The 13,661-nt window shown below is 39.6% G+C and overlaps 1 protein-coding gene across 1 annotated transcript; it reads right to left on the reverse strand.

Moving 5' to 3' along the window:
* Positions 1–1,840: 1,840 nt before the first annotated feature.
* Positions 1,841–10,461, reverse strand: LOC121946083 (uncharacterized). Its single transcript, XM_042490506.2, has 2 exons — positions 10,208–10,461; positions 1,841–5,498 (listed from the first exon to the last, which is right to left on the reverse strand). The coding sequence occupies exon 2, from the start codon at positions 5,440–5,442 to the stop codon at positions 2,431–2,433; it is 3,012 nt and encodes a 1,003-aa protein (XP_042346440.2). The 5' UTR covers positions 5,443–5,498; positions 10,208–10,461; the 3' UTR covers positions 1,841–2,430.
* Between the last annotated feature and the right edge of the window lie 3,200 nt (positions 10,462–13,661).

Here is a 13,661-nt window from a genome sequence, read left to right on the forward strand (position 1 = left end):
TAACGATTATTCATGCTATTTATAATTCAGACAGAGAAACAGTATTTCATTTGTTCTTTAATTGTGACTATTCAAGATTATTCTGGACATACATTATATACTGCAGATATGTGTATACTACAGTGCGTATTAACAGTGAAATTATCGCCTCTGTTTTTTTTCTTATTGTTTTTTTAAAAAAGGATAGTGATGTGGTTTACTATGATGATAATAGTGCTGTAAAACAATGTAAATACCACAACACTATTTAGAAATATCATGGTAGTTTTTAAACACCATGATGATATTTGTGGGGGCTATTACAGTCACGGTCTACTCAGTAACTACAAGTCAGTATGTTTTTGGTTTGACTAATTAGAGCTTGGTTCTGTGTGGTGTTTTTCTGCTTTTGTGGTGATTTTGGGATGGGTTATTTTTTGTGAGGAAACAACCTGTAAAAAAATGCTTTAAAAATAATAATGAAAAGAAAGCTGCAGCTTTGGCTACAGCTTATTGGGATCCTAATAAATGAAATGAAATAAGCAAACCTTTATAAATAGGAAAACCACACTAATGTACAGATTAATGGATTTGATGTGATGTTATACTTTGTTCTATGGGATGGAGGGCAAAATAGCCAAATTATTCAGCTTCTGATCACTCCCTGGTAAATTCCACATCCAAAAATCGAAATGGTCTGACTGCAAACCCCGCTTTAACATATTTATTGTTGAACTCAGTATGGCACCTTACTTGAAAATGTGAAGAACAAAAGGGCTTCAAAGGCTTTCAAAGGAAGGAATATTGATTTCACAGTACTAGTGTTGGTAGGCAAGTTATTTAATGGTCTTCTTTACCTCTGAATAGTTTCTATCAGGATGTAACACCCCTGATACACCTGGGGATTTTGCAAAGTCTTTGGTGCAACAACCTCTCAGGTTACGTACTGCTTAAATCTCAGCTAAGGGTAAATATCCAACAATTGCCCATGATGTCCTCAAAGCCCACTAAATTCAGTTTATTACACATATTGTGCATATCAGTACACTTCCAGACCCTTACTGACTTACTTACCCACAACGAATGTTGAAAAAGGTTCCTTTACATCATGTCATGTTGATCATTACATTTCTTTCAGATTTTTTTTAATAAAAAAAATAAACTCTAAATAAATTATTACTCCTAGTCTAATGCAATGGGTATTTTGCTCAGAAACCTTACTTTTTAGTAAGACCATGGCTAAATTAAGCTGCTAAGGGCTGTGCTAAAGCTCCTGCTTCATAAACTTGGTGCAATATGTAGACCTAAGCTGGAATATGGACTGGCAACTGATATGCTTGGTGGTAAATTGATTTAAATATAAAATGACATAAAATGTATAAATAAAACTAAAATTGACACGGTCTTCGAAACAGGGGCTCATGATCAGGTAAAAGAGTATGAACCAGCTTAATGCCCTTACCATGTCAGTTGATGCTTTAACTGTACATGTTCCTGAATATTCGTAGCAGTCAGTTTGCATACTGCCCAAGGTAAATATACCCCACCAACCCAAAAATGCAAACCATGAACTCGTAGAGAAGTACTTGGAAATGAAATCCTTCTGTAATTAACCGCACATTAAAATATTGTGAACATAGCAAAATACTTATGACTCTACTTTTTTAATGGATGAGACATTTGTATTAAATGAAAAAGCCTGTCTCACAAAAACAATTAAAAGTTATCTGGATAACTCTGATGAGTAAAAGCAAATACATAAACATTAGTAGCTTTAAAAAGACTTATTCCAGGATTCGATGGCTTACTTCAAAGCATTTCATATTAGAGCCCATAACACACACATTGATATAGTGACATATTTCATATACTGGTATGTTTATTAACACCAGGAACAACAACAAGCTACATCACAAAATCTGTGATAAAAGTTTGATTACCAAATACTCAGAAACATTTACAGGCTAATGAGTCTATGTAGTTACATAAGAGTAATGCATTCACCTGAGAAAAAAAATATTTGCCCTCTCTCCGATATGAGAACATTGTCTCAAACATTTCTGAATTAACAGAATTATTTTTTATTAGATTATAATAATCTCACTTAAAAAAAAAAACAACAGAGCAGAATCATTTTTCTCAAGTGCATGTATTATACTTCCACATGTAGACCTAATAAAGGGATTGATTTAAAAAGAAAACATATGTACATTATACAAAAGTTTTTTTTTAATAGTGGCAAGCTTCTATAACACACCCTCAGAGTTGCTTTAAAAATAAAAAAACATGTGGTTGTACAGTGTCAAAATAATTTGAGCATAAAAAACAAATAAACAAGTAAAGTCCGATTGGCACATGTGGACGGAACAAACTACTATAAAATGTGGTCTGTTTTTGAATGCACCACTCCCATGTTAGCCTTTTTCTTTTCAGAAAAAAAGTTAAGTGTCATTAAGCTGTCAACTGTTCTTGTGTTTGTGGCTTGGTGTCTCCAGCCATGATGCGATGAATCCTCCTGCGGTGGTTCTTGAGTGATTTCAGATTTGGGTATGTACCCTGACAGACATCACAGCGATATGACTCAGACTGTTTGTGGGTAAGCAGGTGTTTCTGCAATCCGTCCATGGTGCCAAACCAGCGAAGACAAACGGGGCAACGCACAGGCTTGATGGCGGGCTTGCATGCCCCACTCCTCTGGTGAAACATAAGACTGATTGTGTTTGGGAAGTCAGAGTTGCAGTGGGAACAGTTATGGGTTTTGGGTGGGTTTGTGGCATTTGTAGCCCGTCCACCTTTGCATCGATTCCAGGATATGTGCCTTCGGAGGGAGCAGCGAGTAGCAAAAGTGTTGCCACATCGTGTGCATACAATCCGCTGCTGCTTCTTTGTTGGATTTGGAACCTGCTCTGTGCGTAGCTGCTTCTGTGGAGGCTGATGCACTGGCGGAGATGGCTGCCGCTGAGGTTGCTGCTGAAATCGAAGTAGTAAAGGTTGTGATCGCTGTGGCTTTAGTCCCTTCAGGAGCTGGTGATGAGGATGCATGTGGATCTGCAGATGAACTTCGTAGTCTGCCCAGGAACTAACGGTCTCGCCACAAGTTGGACATGTGTAGGATTCCTGCGCATGCTTCTGCAGATGCTCCAGGAGAAGCCTTGGAGATGTAAATCCAACCCCACACTCACATGTCACCCTTCTTGGAAGTACTGAGGGCAGTGACATGATGCCCCAGTTGCCTCCATCATCCTCCTTGGTCTGACAGTCTGTTGCATTGCCCGACATACTCTGCTGCACAGTCCCTCTCTCCACCTGTCCACCATCTGTCATTGTTCGTTGCAACTGACATTTTTTTCTGTGGACCATCATGTTATCTTTGCGGTTAAAGGTCTTCCCACAGACAAAACAAGGAAACATTGGTTTCATGCTGTTGGCAGATTGTAAAGTGGCACCCTGACCACCACTCTGTCCTACAGTCCCGATTGCACGTGGCCTAAATCCACACAGTCGTAGGTGGCGTCTCAAAGTGGACGGCCGGCTGTAGGTTTTCTGACACCTGTTACAGGGGTAGCGTTTTACGCCATCTCTGACAAAATAGCGCAGGCTACAGAGTGCTGCGGCTTCGCCTGTCATAGACTTCTTCACCTCTCTATTGTTAACAGCTGTCTCTGTAGAGCTCAGCACCTCCATTTCATCATCCAAGGGCATCGTCCACTGCCCTTCATCACTGTCTTCATCATCATCAGCTGCTGCATCCCAGCTGTTTTCTTCTACTTGCTGGGGTGAAATCTCACTGAGAGAGGTATCTGTGTGCTGCTCCATCATGGACGCTTTGGAGTAGAATGGTGAGAAGCTTTTTGCTGGATGAGTCCAGGACACCTGTGAAACTGGGGACTCTTCAGAATTTGGAGAGGTCACCTCTACCTTGATATGACCAGTAACTTCAGTGCCCACACCAACACTCTTGGCAGTGTGAGATCCAGCTTTAAACCCCGCATCTGTTTTGATTTGACAGTTTGATCTCAGCTCTATCATTCTCTGAATGGAAGGATTGGTCTGCGGAGAGGGGGCTGAGCGCGGGCCCTGGCACCTGTGCATTTTGAGGTTCCACCTCCGTGCGTAACTGTGCTTGCACAATGGACAGAAAAAAACTTTTTTTGAATTGTTTAGACTATGGAATGGCACTATTTTTTGGGCAAGTGGTAACTTTTTCTGAAGGGAGCTTGATGGCTGTATTGTCTTGTTTCCTAACTGAGGGCATACGTGATTGTCAGGTAAAGGCAGCCGCCCAATGATCAGCTGTTTGCAGCGACGGCAGCATTTAATCCTCTCTTTTTTGTGCAAGAAATGATGCTCTGTCAGTTTGTCCAAGTTTTGAAAGACCCTTCGACAGCGGCCACACTGATATCTCCCATATGTGCCATTACTGTTAGCATCCATGAGCTTCTGACGGGTTTCAAGAACCACAACAGGTGAGAAAGTCTTAGTCAGAGAGACAACCTTTTTCTTACTGGACTCAAGAATTCTGCTGATGGATGGAGCTTTAGTCTTTATACCGGGTTTTGCAAGCAACCGCCTCAATTGTGCAATAGAGAGATCGTTGATTGGAGACACCTCTGTTTTTGCTGCTGGTGTTATATCAACAGGGAAGGCTTCTTGTTTGGGGGTTATAATGTTATTGTTTTGAGTCTGAGACAAAGGTTGTGAAAAATGCTTCATGTACGCCGATGCCACCATCTTCATTAGGGAGTTATTTCCGGGCAAATTCTCAACCTTTTTGCTACCGAGAACAGCATTGGTTTTGTCTTGCAAATCCATGTCCTCTGCAGTCTGTGGTATTTGCTCTGCTGTGGCTGACATCTCCCCAACAACACTCTTGAGTTGTTTCTCACTGTCATGTTGAGGAGGTGTACACTCGCCTTGAGGAGTGGTTACTATGGCAATGCCATCCTCTAGGCTTACATCTGCTTTATGGTCTGTTAATGTGGGTAGCTCGACAGCTGGAGACCTTGAGGTAGAGGGGGAACTAAGGACCAAACCAGGATGGGTTGCAGTTGGAATCAATGATATATGCCTAGAGGGTAAAACTTTATCACACCCTGTTCCACTGGAGAGAACACTATTACTATCCACAGGTTGCAATAGCTGTATTTGAGAGACGTGCGATTGCTTATGCTCCAGCATAAGACTGAAGTCCTGAAACTCCTCTCCGCAATCACAAATATAAAAAGAAGGTGAAGAACACCCAGGCGATAGTGTCTGTGGATTGGGGTGCTCACTGGATGAGTCCATACTTGACAACAGTGTTTCATGTGGGCTGTTTGGCTGTGGAGGGGCAGGGCCCTTGGAGACTGCACCAGCATGAGTTGCCTGATGTACGAGCAAGGAGGCCAATCCAGTGAAGGTGGCTGAACATGCCACACAACGATACACTTTGGGGGATGAGGTACTTCCCTGTAGCCCAAGCATTGTGGCAGCCACACGTGCGCGTCGATCTGGGTTTTGTGGTCATGCAAGGAAGTCTCCTGTAAATCACACACGACATACACAAAAATAATGTTACCAAGTGAAAATGGACACCCAGAATTTGCACATGAACTGAAAATATACAGTTTTCAACCTTAAATCTTCCTACTCAATCTATTGGCATGCACTATACTGTCTCCTTCATTTCACTGTTAGATGTGTTACTCGTTTTTAAACACGGTATGAGGTTTATCAATGAAAAGCAAAGGAATGCAAATATGAGAAAAGTAGTCATACTGTGTTCTTTTCAGAAAATTGTCCATTTGTATTAAACTATATAAAAAGTAGGGATGTCCTGATCAAGTTTTTGACCCTGATCTGAGTCATTTGAGATTGAGTATCTGCAGATACCAAGTCCCGATCTGATACTACCTGAATAATACAGCTGCACAATGCACACCCCAAGTACTTTAAAGTTCTTAAAATGAATTCAGTGTGTATGCTTGACAGTTTAATAGCTCTGCAATGTAATACAAGAAAAAAATGAAAAAAAAAAAAAAAATTCAGAATAGTTCCTTAAGGGTTTTTATCGATACAAAATAACAAAGTAAAAAAACAAAATTTTTTTTTTTCAGAATTTGCTCTCAAATCCACTTAGTGTATCGCTGTAATAAAAGTACAGAACATTCTTAGTAAGAAATATAATCACACACTATACTGTGTATAGTGTTATAGCTGAACTTTATCATTACCAGTCACAACAAATAAAAAGCATTCACAATTATTCTTGTTACTGCAGTAAAACTAGTTTACTAAAAATGAACAAAAAAACTTCAATTCCACTTGAAGTGGTGTAGCAGCTTAAGTTGAACATGAAAAAAAAATCAGTTCCCACTTATTGGAGTGGCAGCATTACAATAAATTAATATGAAATATATCCTGAAGATCTGCCACAAATTGTGCTCTCCATTTGAAACACCTGTGTAACAGCAGATGTAAACAAAGGATCAGGTGGGGCACGTGCTCAAAATAACCAATCTCGATAAATTAAAAAATGTGTTGATTGGGCCTGATACTGATCCTCCCGATTAAGACATCCATAGTTTTAAACATGGTCTGATGTTTATCAATGAAAAAGAAAAGGAATGCAAATGTGACAAGTAGTTATATGCTGTGTTCTTTCCAGAAAATTGTTAATTTGAATGAAAATATATAACAAGCAATAGCTTGCGTAATGCTTGAGACTTAAGAATTTGTCATTCCTAAAAAACATTGCTAGGTTGAGATTTAGCAAACAGCTGGAGCTATGCTTATTCAGGTGCCTCTGAAAGAGCCCTAAACTGTAAGCAATATGAAGAAAAGCCCATGCTTAGTCAGTGCTGTTTTGGCCTGCATTTTCTCTCTGCATCCATCTCCACAGAGCACCTGAGAGATGCCCTGGATTGCAACATGCAGAGTCACAGCCCCACCTGGCTGCAGATTTACGCCACATTGCCGCTGGCTTGATACGGCATGCTTGAGCCTCACCCTGACCATGTGCATTTCTACTTTGTCCTTACAGGAGGGAAAAATCATTCAGACCTGTGATAGAGATCTTGCTTCTGAGCAGGATCAAACCATGAGAGTCTCAACCAAGCTGTGTTGTAGATTAATCCTGCCTATGGAAGCTTTGAATTGTCCTCTTCAAGACTTGCCACTCGCAGAGGACAATGCCACTTTTTCTGCCTTTTTCCCTCACCAAGGGTGCTTTCAGGCAGCTTTAGGGAGCAAGCATTATCAATCTACTCGACAAGGGTGAATTCAACCACAAGTGCTTTCCCTGTACGCATTCATTTTCTGTCTCCATCACTAGCAGCCAGGAGCTTCCAGGAGACTACATTTTTCACCGAGCAAAAATGACTCTGTCTCATCAGACTTTCACATGCCTCAGGTAGCCAGCTGGAAGGAGACAAGTTACCACGAGGAAAAGTATCATGGTGGTGGTAAAATAAAATAAAATACAAAAATAATAAAAGAAAAGAAAAGAAAAAAAAAACTACCTTTGCTTTAAGATTTTTTCCACATGTTGTCATGTATGAAAAGACCCCAAAATTGACACAGTGAGCATTCATTAACTACTTGATTACCATACGAGAATGCTTTCAACAGCAGCTGTATAGAAATATCTCTGTCACAAGCTTTTTGATAGAATGCTTTTTATGCTTTCTTTTGTGCTTTTGTCTTTGTAGTTGGTGGTCATGTCATTGCATAATCCAATCATTACTGCTATTATTTTGTCTTTATATAGAAGTATCAGGTATAAAATGTGGTGGAAAGACAGAAAATATGTTTTCTTCAACTCTACTCTGATGAGCGCAGCTGGTGTTTTAAACAATAATGACAGACTAAATGAAGACTTGTAATATAACTTTCCCCTTGCTCTGCTTATGAAGCAATCCACACAAAGTATTTTTGAGTCATTTTGACATCCATCACTTGCCTAACATACTAAAGAGATTGCTGTGCAAATCAAACAATAAATATCAATATATACGTACGCTATATACATACACTGTATATATCTCCATACAGTGAACTTTTAAGTACCTCTAACTATTGAACAAAGAAACAGTGTCAATCAAGTTTTTATCTAAAATCCCCCCAAAATCCAAGTAATATGTGAAGCCAAATTATATAAATTAATATTGGACTTACAATTAAGACCACAACTTCCTGCAAAACAGGAAGGACATACTCTACAGAAAGATAATATAAATAATTATTCAAAGTGTGTTGAGTGTTAAGGTCCTGCCACCTGTGTCCAGTGTTTGCGTCACTTCAAGATGCTCCACTAGTTTGAGGAGGAATGTCAACAGTCTGCTGCACTGATTTCTCCTGTAGCACACTGGGTACATTGTGAATGTTTCAAGGATATTATGTTCACATGATAATTATGGTAGATTTTAGGTGATGTAGTTATCATACAGCCCTATGTGGGTAACATTAACATTAATACATACATAACTGGTAGTGTTCTTGTACCACAAATACATTTGGAGTTTTAATAATTTTGTTAGTCTGGATTTGCTTCTATTGAAAATTTTAGTCATTTGGGGGCATGTTTGGACCTCTCTTTAGGATTTGCTTTGGTGTTTTGGTACATATGCAAGATAGATAAATATAATAGAAAAAAATACTAACTTTCTTTTTTTCAAATACTATAAAGGATGTGCAGCTACTGTTAAGATAAAAAATTCAAAATTTCTTGATTGATTAGGGACTGTTTATCATTTATGAGAGGGGAGGCGGTGGTGCAAAAATGGGGAAGGCATGTCAAATATTTTTTTAAGCACTGGCGAGAGACTTATTTTTTCTATTTTTTTCTCTCTATTATTTTTTAAATTTGTTTTAGTGGAAGGGCTTAAAGCTTTAAATAGATGTATTTTGTATTTATGTTACCATCAATTTTCAAAGAAAATATTTTCTTTAAAAAAAAATTAACAAAAATTACATCATTTATTATTGCCAGAAACTGTAAATGCAGAAATTACTGCTGCTTTTTTAAATTTCCAATGGTCCTTGAATACATTATGTGGGAGGAGCTTCTGAAAGAAATAAACATAACTAAGTATAAGCCTAATACAGTGATATTTCATCAAAATCCATTTATTCTACATGTCTCGCTCAAAATTTCACCAAAAATAAACCATTTGCGCAAATGAACCAGGATGCAAGACAAGGGGTGTGTTAAGGGAGTGGCCTGTGGTGGCTTGAGCCACCCATGAAATCTGATTGGCTGCTCCACTTTGACTGGCTATTTGCCAAGTCAGATTGATCTGTTTGATGAGTAAATTGATTTGTATTTATAGGTGCAATTCATTCTTAAACTTAACAATAAACTGAAGTTTAAGACACTGCAATGTTAGTAATTAAAGTATGTATGGATAGTGGAGACAAAAATGAGAACTGAAGCTATACCAACACTTTTGTCCGCAGTAATGCTCATCTTTCTTGCCATCCCAGCATAAGTAATTGTCCCACTGAACAAGTTTTTTTTTTTTTTCGATTTCAGGATTTTGTCTTAATCTTTCCACTTTCAAACATCAAATGGTAAATGTTTAATATCAAACAACTAATTTATGGTGGAGGGAGGGTCAGGCATTTTCTCCAAGTCAAATGAGACTTGTGACGTTAGCTTTGGTATGGATAAATAAAAACAACAACACAAAAACACCCCAGCCACCCCGTACTCTGATAAATAAAGAACAGTCCCTAAATCTGAACATCTTAAATCGTGTGAACGGCGAGGTTAGATTTATTTGCAGATTGCATTATCTGCCTGAGCAGATGACAGCAGGCTAGCCCGGACCACACATCACCATTGATAAGCAATCGCCACCACATTACTGGAGAGCTGAAGCTACGCTAGCATGCTAATGCAGCACACATTGCTAAGGAATACAAGCATGTTTCTTTTCTTTTTTTTTTTTTACTGATAACACACTCTGCTGTCACATAACACCGTTTTTACAAGCTCTGACATGAAGCTAACGAGCTTCTCACATGAGTACTATTTATCTGTTTGCTAGCTTAGCATATGACCCCTTCATGCACAACTCCTCACTCCTCCTCAGAAACCTCAAACGGGCTGCTAGTGAAAGCTAACTAGGGGAAGGTGGTCGGGAAGGCCGTTGATAGGTGGAACTAACGCTAGCAAGCTAGCTACCATGACCTACGGAGAAGCTTCTGCACAATAAACAGACGTTTTTTTTAATTTTCATATACTCACCAGCCTCCGGAGCGTTATTCCCCAATGTACAGCCACAAAGACTGGGCGGGAGAAGACGAAATGGGTCCGCAGACATCGGTTCAGGCAGCGGCCGTAAACTCTCAAGGGAAGAGCGGCTCTGCTCGACTCTACAGTGAACAAATGTGATGCTGTGCCAGGAGGACGAGCACCGAGCCGAGGGCTGCAGCTGCGGCAGGCGCGGAGGGAAAAGACACAGCGGGTCAATGGCGCATGCGCAATAACCCAAACATTGCTGCGCCGCGGTTTGGCGCTGCGGGCGCAGTTAAAACTGCAGGTCATGTGAGGCGCCCTGAAAAACGCACCAGTGGTGGACTAAGTCAATAAACACAGATAACTCTATTACTTGAGTTGAAGAATAGATAGGATAAATATTACACCAGTACAAGTTAAAGTTACTGAGTCGAAAGATTACTTGAATTAAAGTCCTGCTCGAATTTTAACTGGAATAAATCGTAGGTAACACATCACCCCAATTCTTGCCGCCCTCCATCGGTTGCATGTTAATTTTAGAATTGATTTTTTGATCCTGTTAATTACTTTAAGGTTCAGCATGAAGTAGCCTTAACCTATATATCTGAACTTCTGACATCATATGTTCCTGGTCCTGATCTGAGATCCGCTAGTCTACCCTCACTAGTTGTCCCAAGGTCAAGGATAGCGACTAAAGGTGACTGGGCTTTTACCGTCAGGGACCCTACCCTCTGGAACCCTCTACCTGTCTTTGAAACTGTTCCCTATCACGGAAATGCACTATAAAGTGTGTTTGCCATTTTGTAATAGTGTTCAAAATAAATAATGGCATTCTTGTGCATTTGACATTATCATGTTACAATTTTTAAAAAATTAAACTCACATCACAACAATTTTACATTAGTTGCATATATGTGTGTGCAAGTTCGTTAATTTATGATATTCCTCAATAAGTGTGTGTGCATAATCTTTGGTGTGTGTTTGTAACCTTTGTTAGTGTTTATATTTATCGACTAATGATTACACTGTTAAGATTCACTCTTTAAGATGGGGATCCCAGTACAAGTAAGGGCTCCATAATTTCAGTGTACAATATGTCTTAGTGGTGCACACTATGACAAAACTAATTTACAAAGCGTTAAATTACCACAGACCAACTGCCACATGGTGAACCTGCAGTCTCCAAGCCACGTGAAGGTTCTGGGGTCTTAGGGGCCACGCTTGCTTAGCTGATGATCCAGCCTCATAAAACTTTGCCAATCTGAAGCCATTGTTCTTTCATTTAAAAAAATGGCTGTCTGCCCCAACTGGATGAGTTCAAGTATCTTAATCTTAATAACTGAGGTTAAGTTTTGAAAGCATAGCTGCACTTCAGCAACAAACAAAAGAGCCATACTCCAGTGCTGTTTATCTTTATGTAGTAGAACCACGTGAAGTTTTTGATTTATATACAACTGTGCTTAATTACATAATATAAGCATGTCACACATAGATGATAGAGACTGATAAATAGATAGTGAAAGAAAGAAAGAAAGAAAGAAACATACATAACAATGGATAGAGATTGTATAACTCCTCTCTCCAGAACAGGAGATGAGACTGAACAATTTACATTTGTTCCTGAAGCCCCTTGATGAAAAACCCTCTTCTGGCTGATTCGAGAGCTATGAAGTGGTTGGGATATGCTTTGTTTCTCATAACTGATGTAGCATGACCTTCATGTATCAGCTCTAAAATGTGGTGCAGTCAGACACAGATTTAAGAGAGGCAACATTTTACCACGTCAAGGTTCACCATGAACAGGAGGAACTACTGCAGTTTCTATATATAGCCTAGTGTTGCAGTCTCAAGGCTTGACCAGTCAACAGTGTTCTTTACGGCAAACAACAAACCAGAACTAAACCAGACTCTGAGCCTTAGTTGGTGACAGCAACGACAGCCCAGGACCTGGGTCCTGGGCTGTCAGTCTCAACTGGACCAGGAGTCCTGATATTTTAATTCTGAATTGAGTGTGGGCTTTGAGTGTAGTTCAATCCAAGCACTTGTGTCTGCTTCACTACCCCGAGTTCCAGTCACATCCAGTAACCACATTGTCTCCAGCTACTGAAGCTCTTCAGCATGGGGAACAGAGGATTTCAAACATTATAGATGTGTGGCAAATCATGCTGCTCCCTTTTGCAGACAGAGCACATACTGCTTCACACTGCCGCATGCCCTCCTGATTTTCTCAAATAAAGCAAGTGCTACCAGGATGGAATGAGACTGCAATTTGTAGCTGCTCTCTCTCTCTCTCTGACATTTGGATCTAGTATGTCACATAACTTGTTTTTCTTGATATGGTGAAGGCTGAGCCACATTTGCTGCCAGGTCTTTTCACAGTAAGACACATTGTTGATAATTGGATCGTAAAAGTCAACCAATATAACTTCTCTTCACGAAGGAACATTTTGCCTTCAAAGTCAAAGTCAAAATTAAATCAGTAAGTGTTCAGTGAGTTACTGAGTTGTTTTTGTTTTTGCCACAAGACTGAATTTTTTTTTTCTTGTGCTTTGGAAAATCATAATGCTGCTCTGTTTGTCTATGTTTCCTGATGTAGTCCAGTGGTAGGCACTGATGGACTGGTTGAGAGACTTACTGGCACAGAGGACATCTTGCTGGCCTTTGATCGTGTGATTTCCTTGAACTTACTCAAACCGACCTGACTTCAGCAAAGCAAAGTACAAAGACAACTGCAAATGTCTAACTCAAATACTGCAGGGGGACAGCGATGACTGGGCCCACATCACTTGAACGGAGTCACAATTTCTTTCTAGCCAAAGAATATAAGTACATGATATGGTGACCAAAGCAAACTTTTTCATATAAGTATGGTTATGCAGCACCTGTGAGGATTACTCCAGGAAGAACTCTCAGCCAGTTAACTTGAGCCTTTAAATGCAAATAAAGGAACATATTAGATTTTCTGGTCTAAGGACAGGGCTCACAGCAATGCCCTTTTTACAAAAATCAGGATTACAGTATCTGTTACCATGACAACTAATGGCCCGAAACTAACTGCTATGGCATGCTGTGTGGGACCCTTAGAAAGTTGAACTGGATTTAGGCAGTGCTCCCTGCACCAGAAGTTCTTCATTTAATTTTACTATGGTCATAAGTCTTACCACACACAGACACACTCATATATATGCATGTACTGGATATGCCTATACTGCACACATATGGCAACTATTTTTTAATCTACCAAGTAGTATACTTAGATTTATTAAATTTGTATTATTGTACTGTACAAGTGAAATATCGATACTGACAAAGTAAATGTTTAAAGCTCCTCCTTAAATGTAGCCTACTGGAATACCACTACTTCTGATGTACATTATATAAAGTACTCATCCATGACAAGATTCATTTCTGTTAGCTTACCACAAAGTATACAGAAATACAAAGAAAGACAGATCCACAAATG

The sequence above is a fragment of the Plectropomus leopardus genome, chromosome 11 (assembly GCF_026936395.1).
Source record: "Plectropomus leopardus strain MGB_pleo_1.0 chromosome 11, ASM2693639v1, whole genome shotgun sequence".
Taxonomy (NCBI): domain Eukaryota; kingdom Metazoa; phylum Chordata; class Actinopteri; order Perciformes; family Serranidae; genus Plectropomus; species Plectropomus leopardus.

Coding starts and splice junctions, on each gene's coding strand:
- LOC121946083 (XM_042490506.2), bottom strand. CDS start 5,442: ATGCTTGGGCTACAGGGAAGTACCTCATCCCCCAAAGTGTATCGTTGT.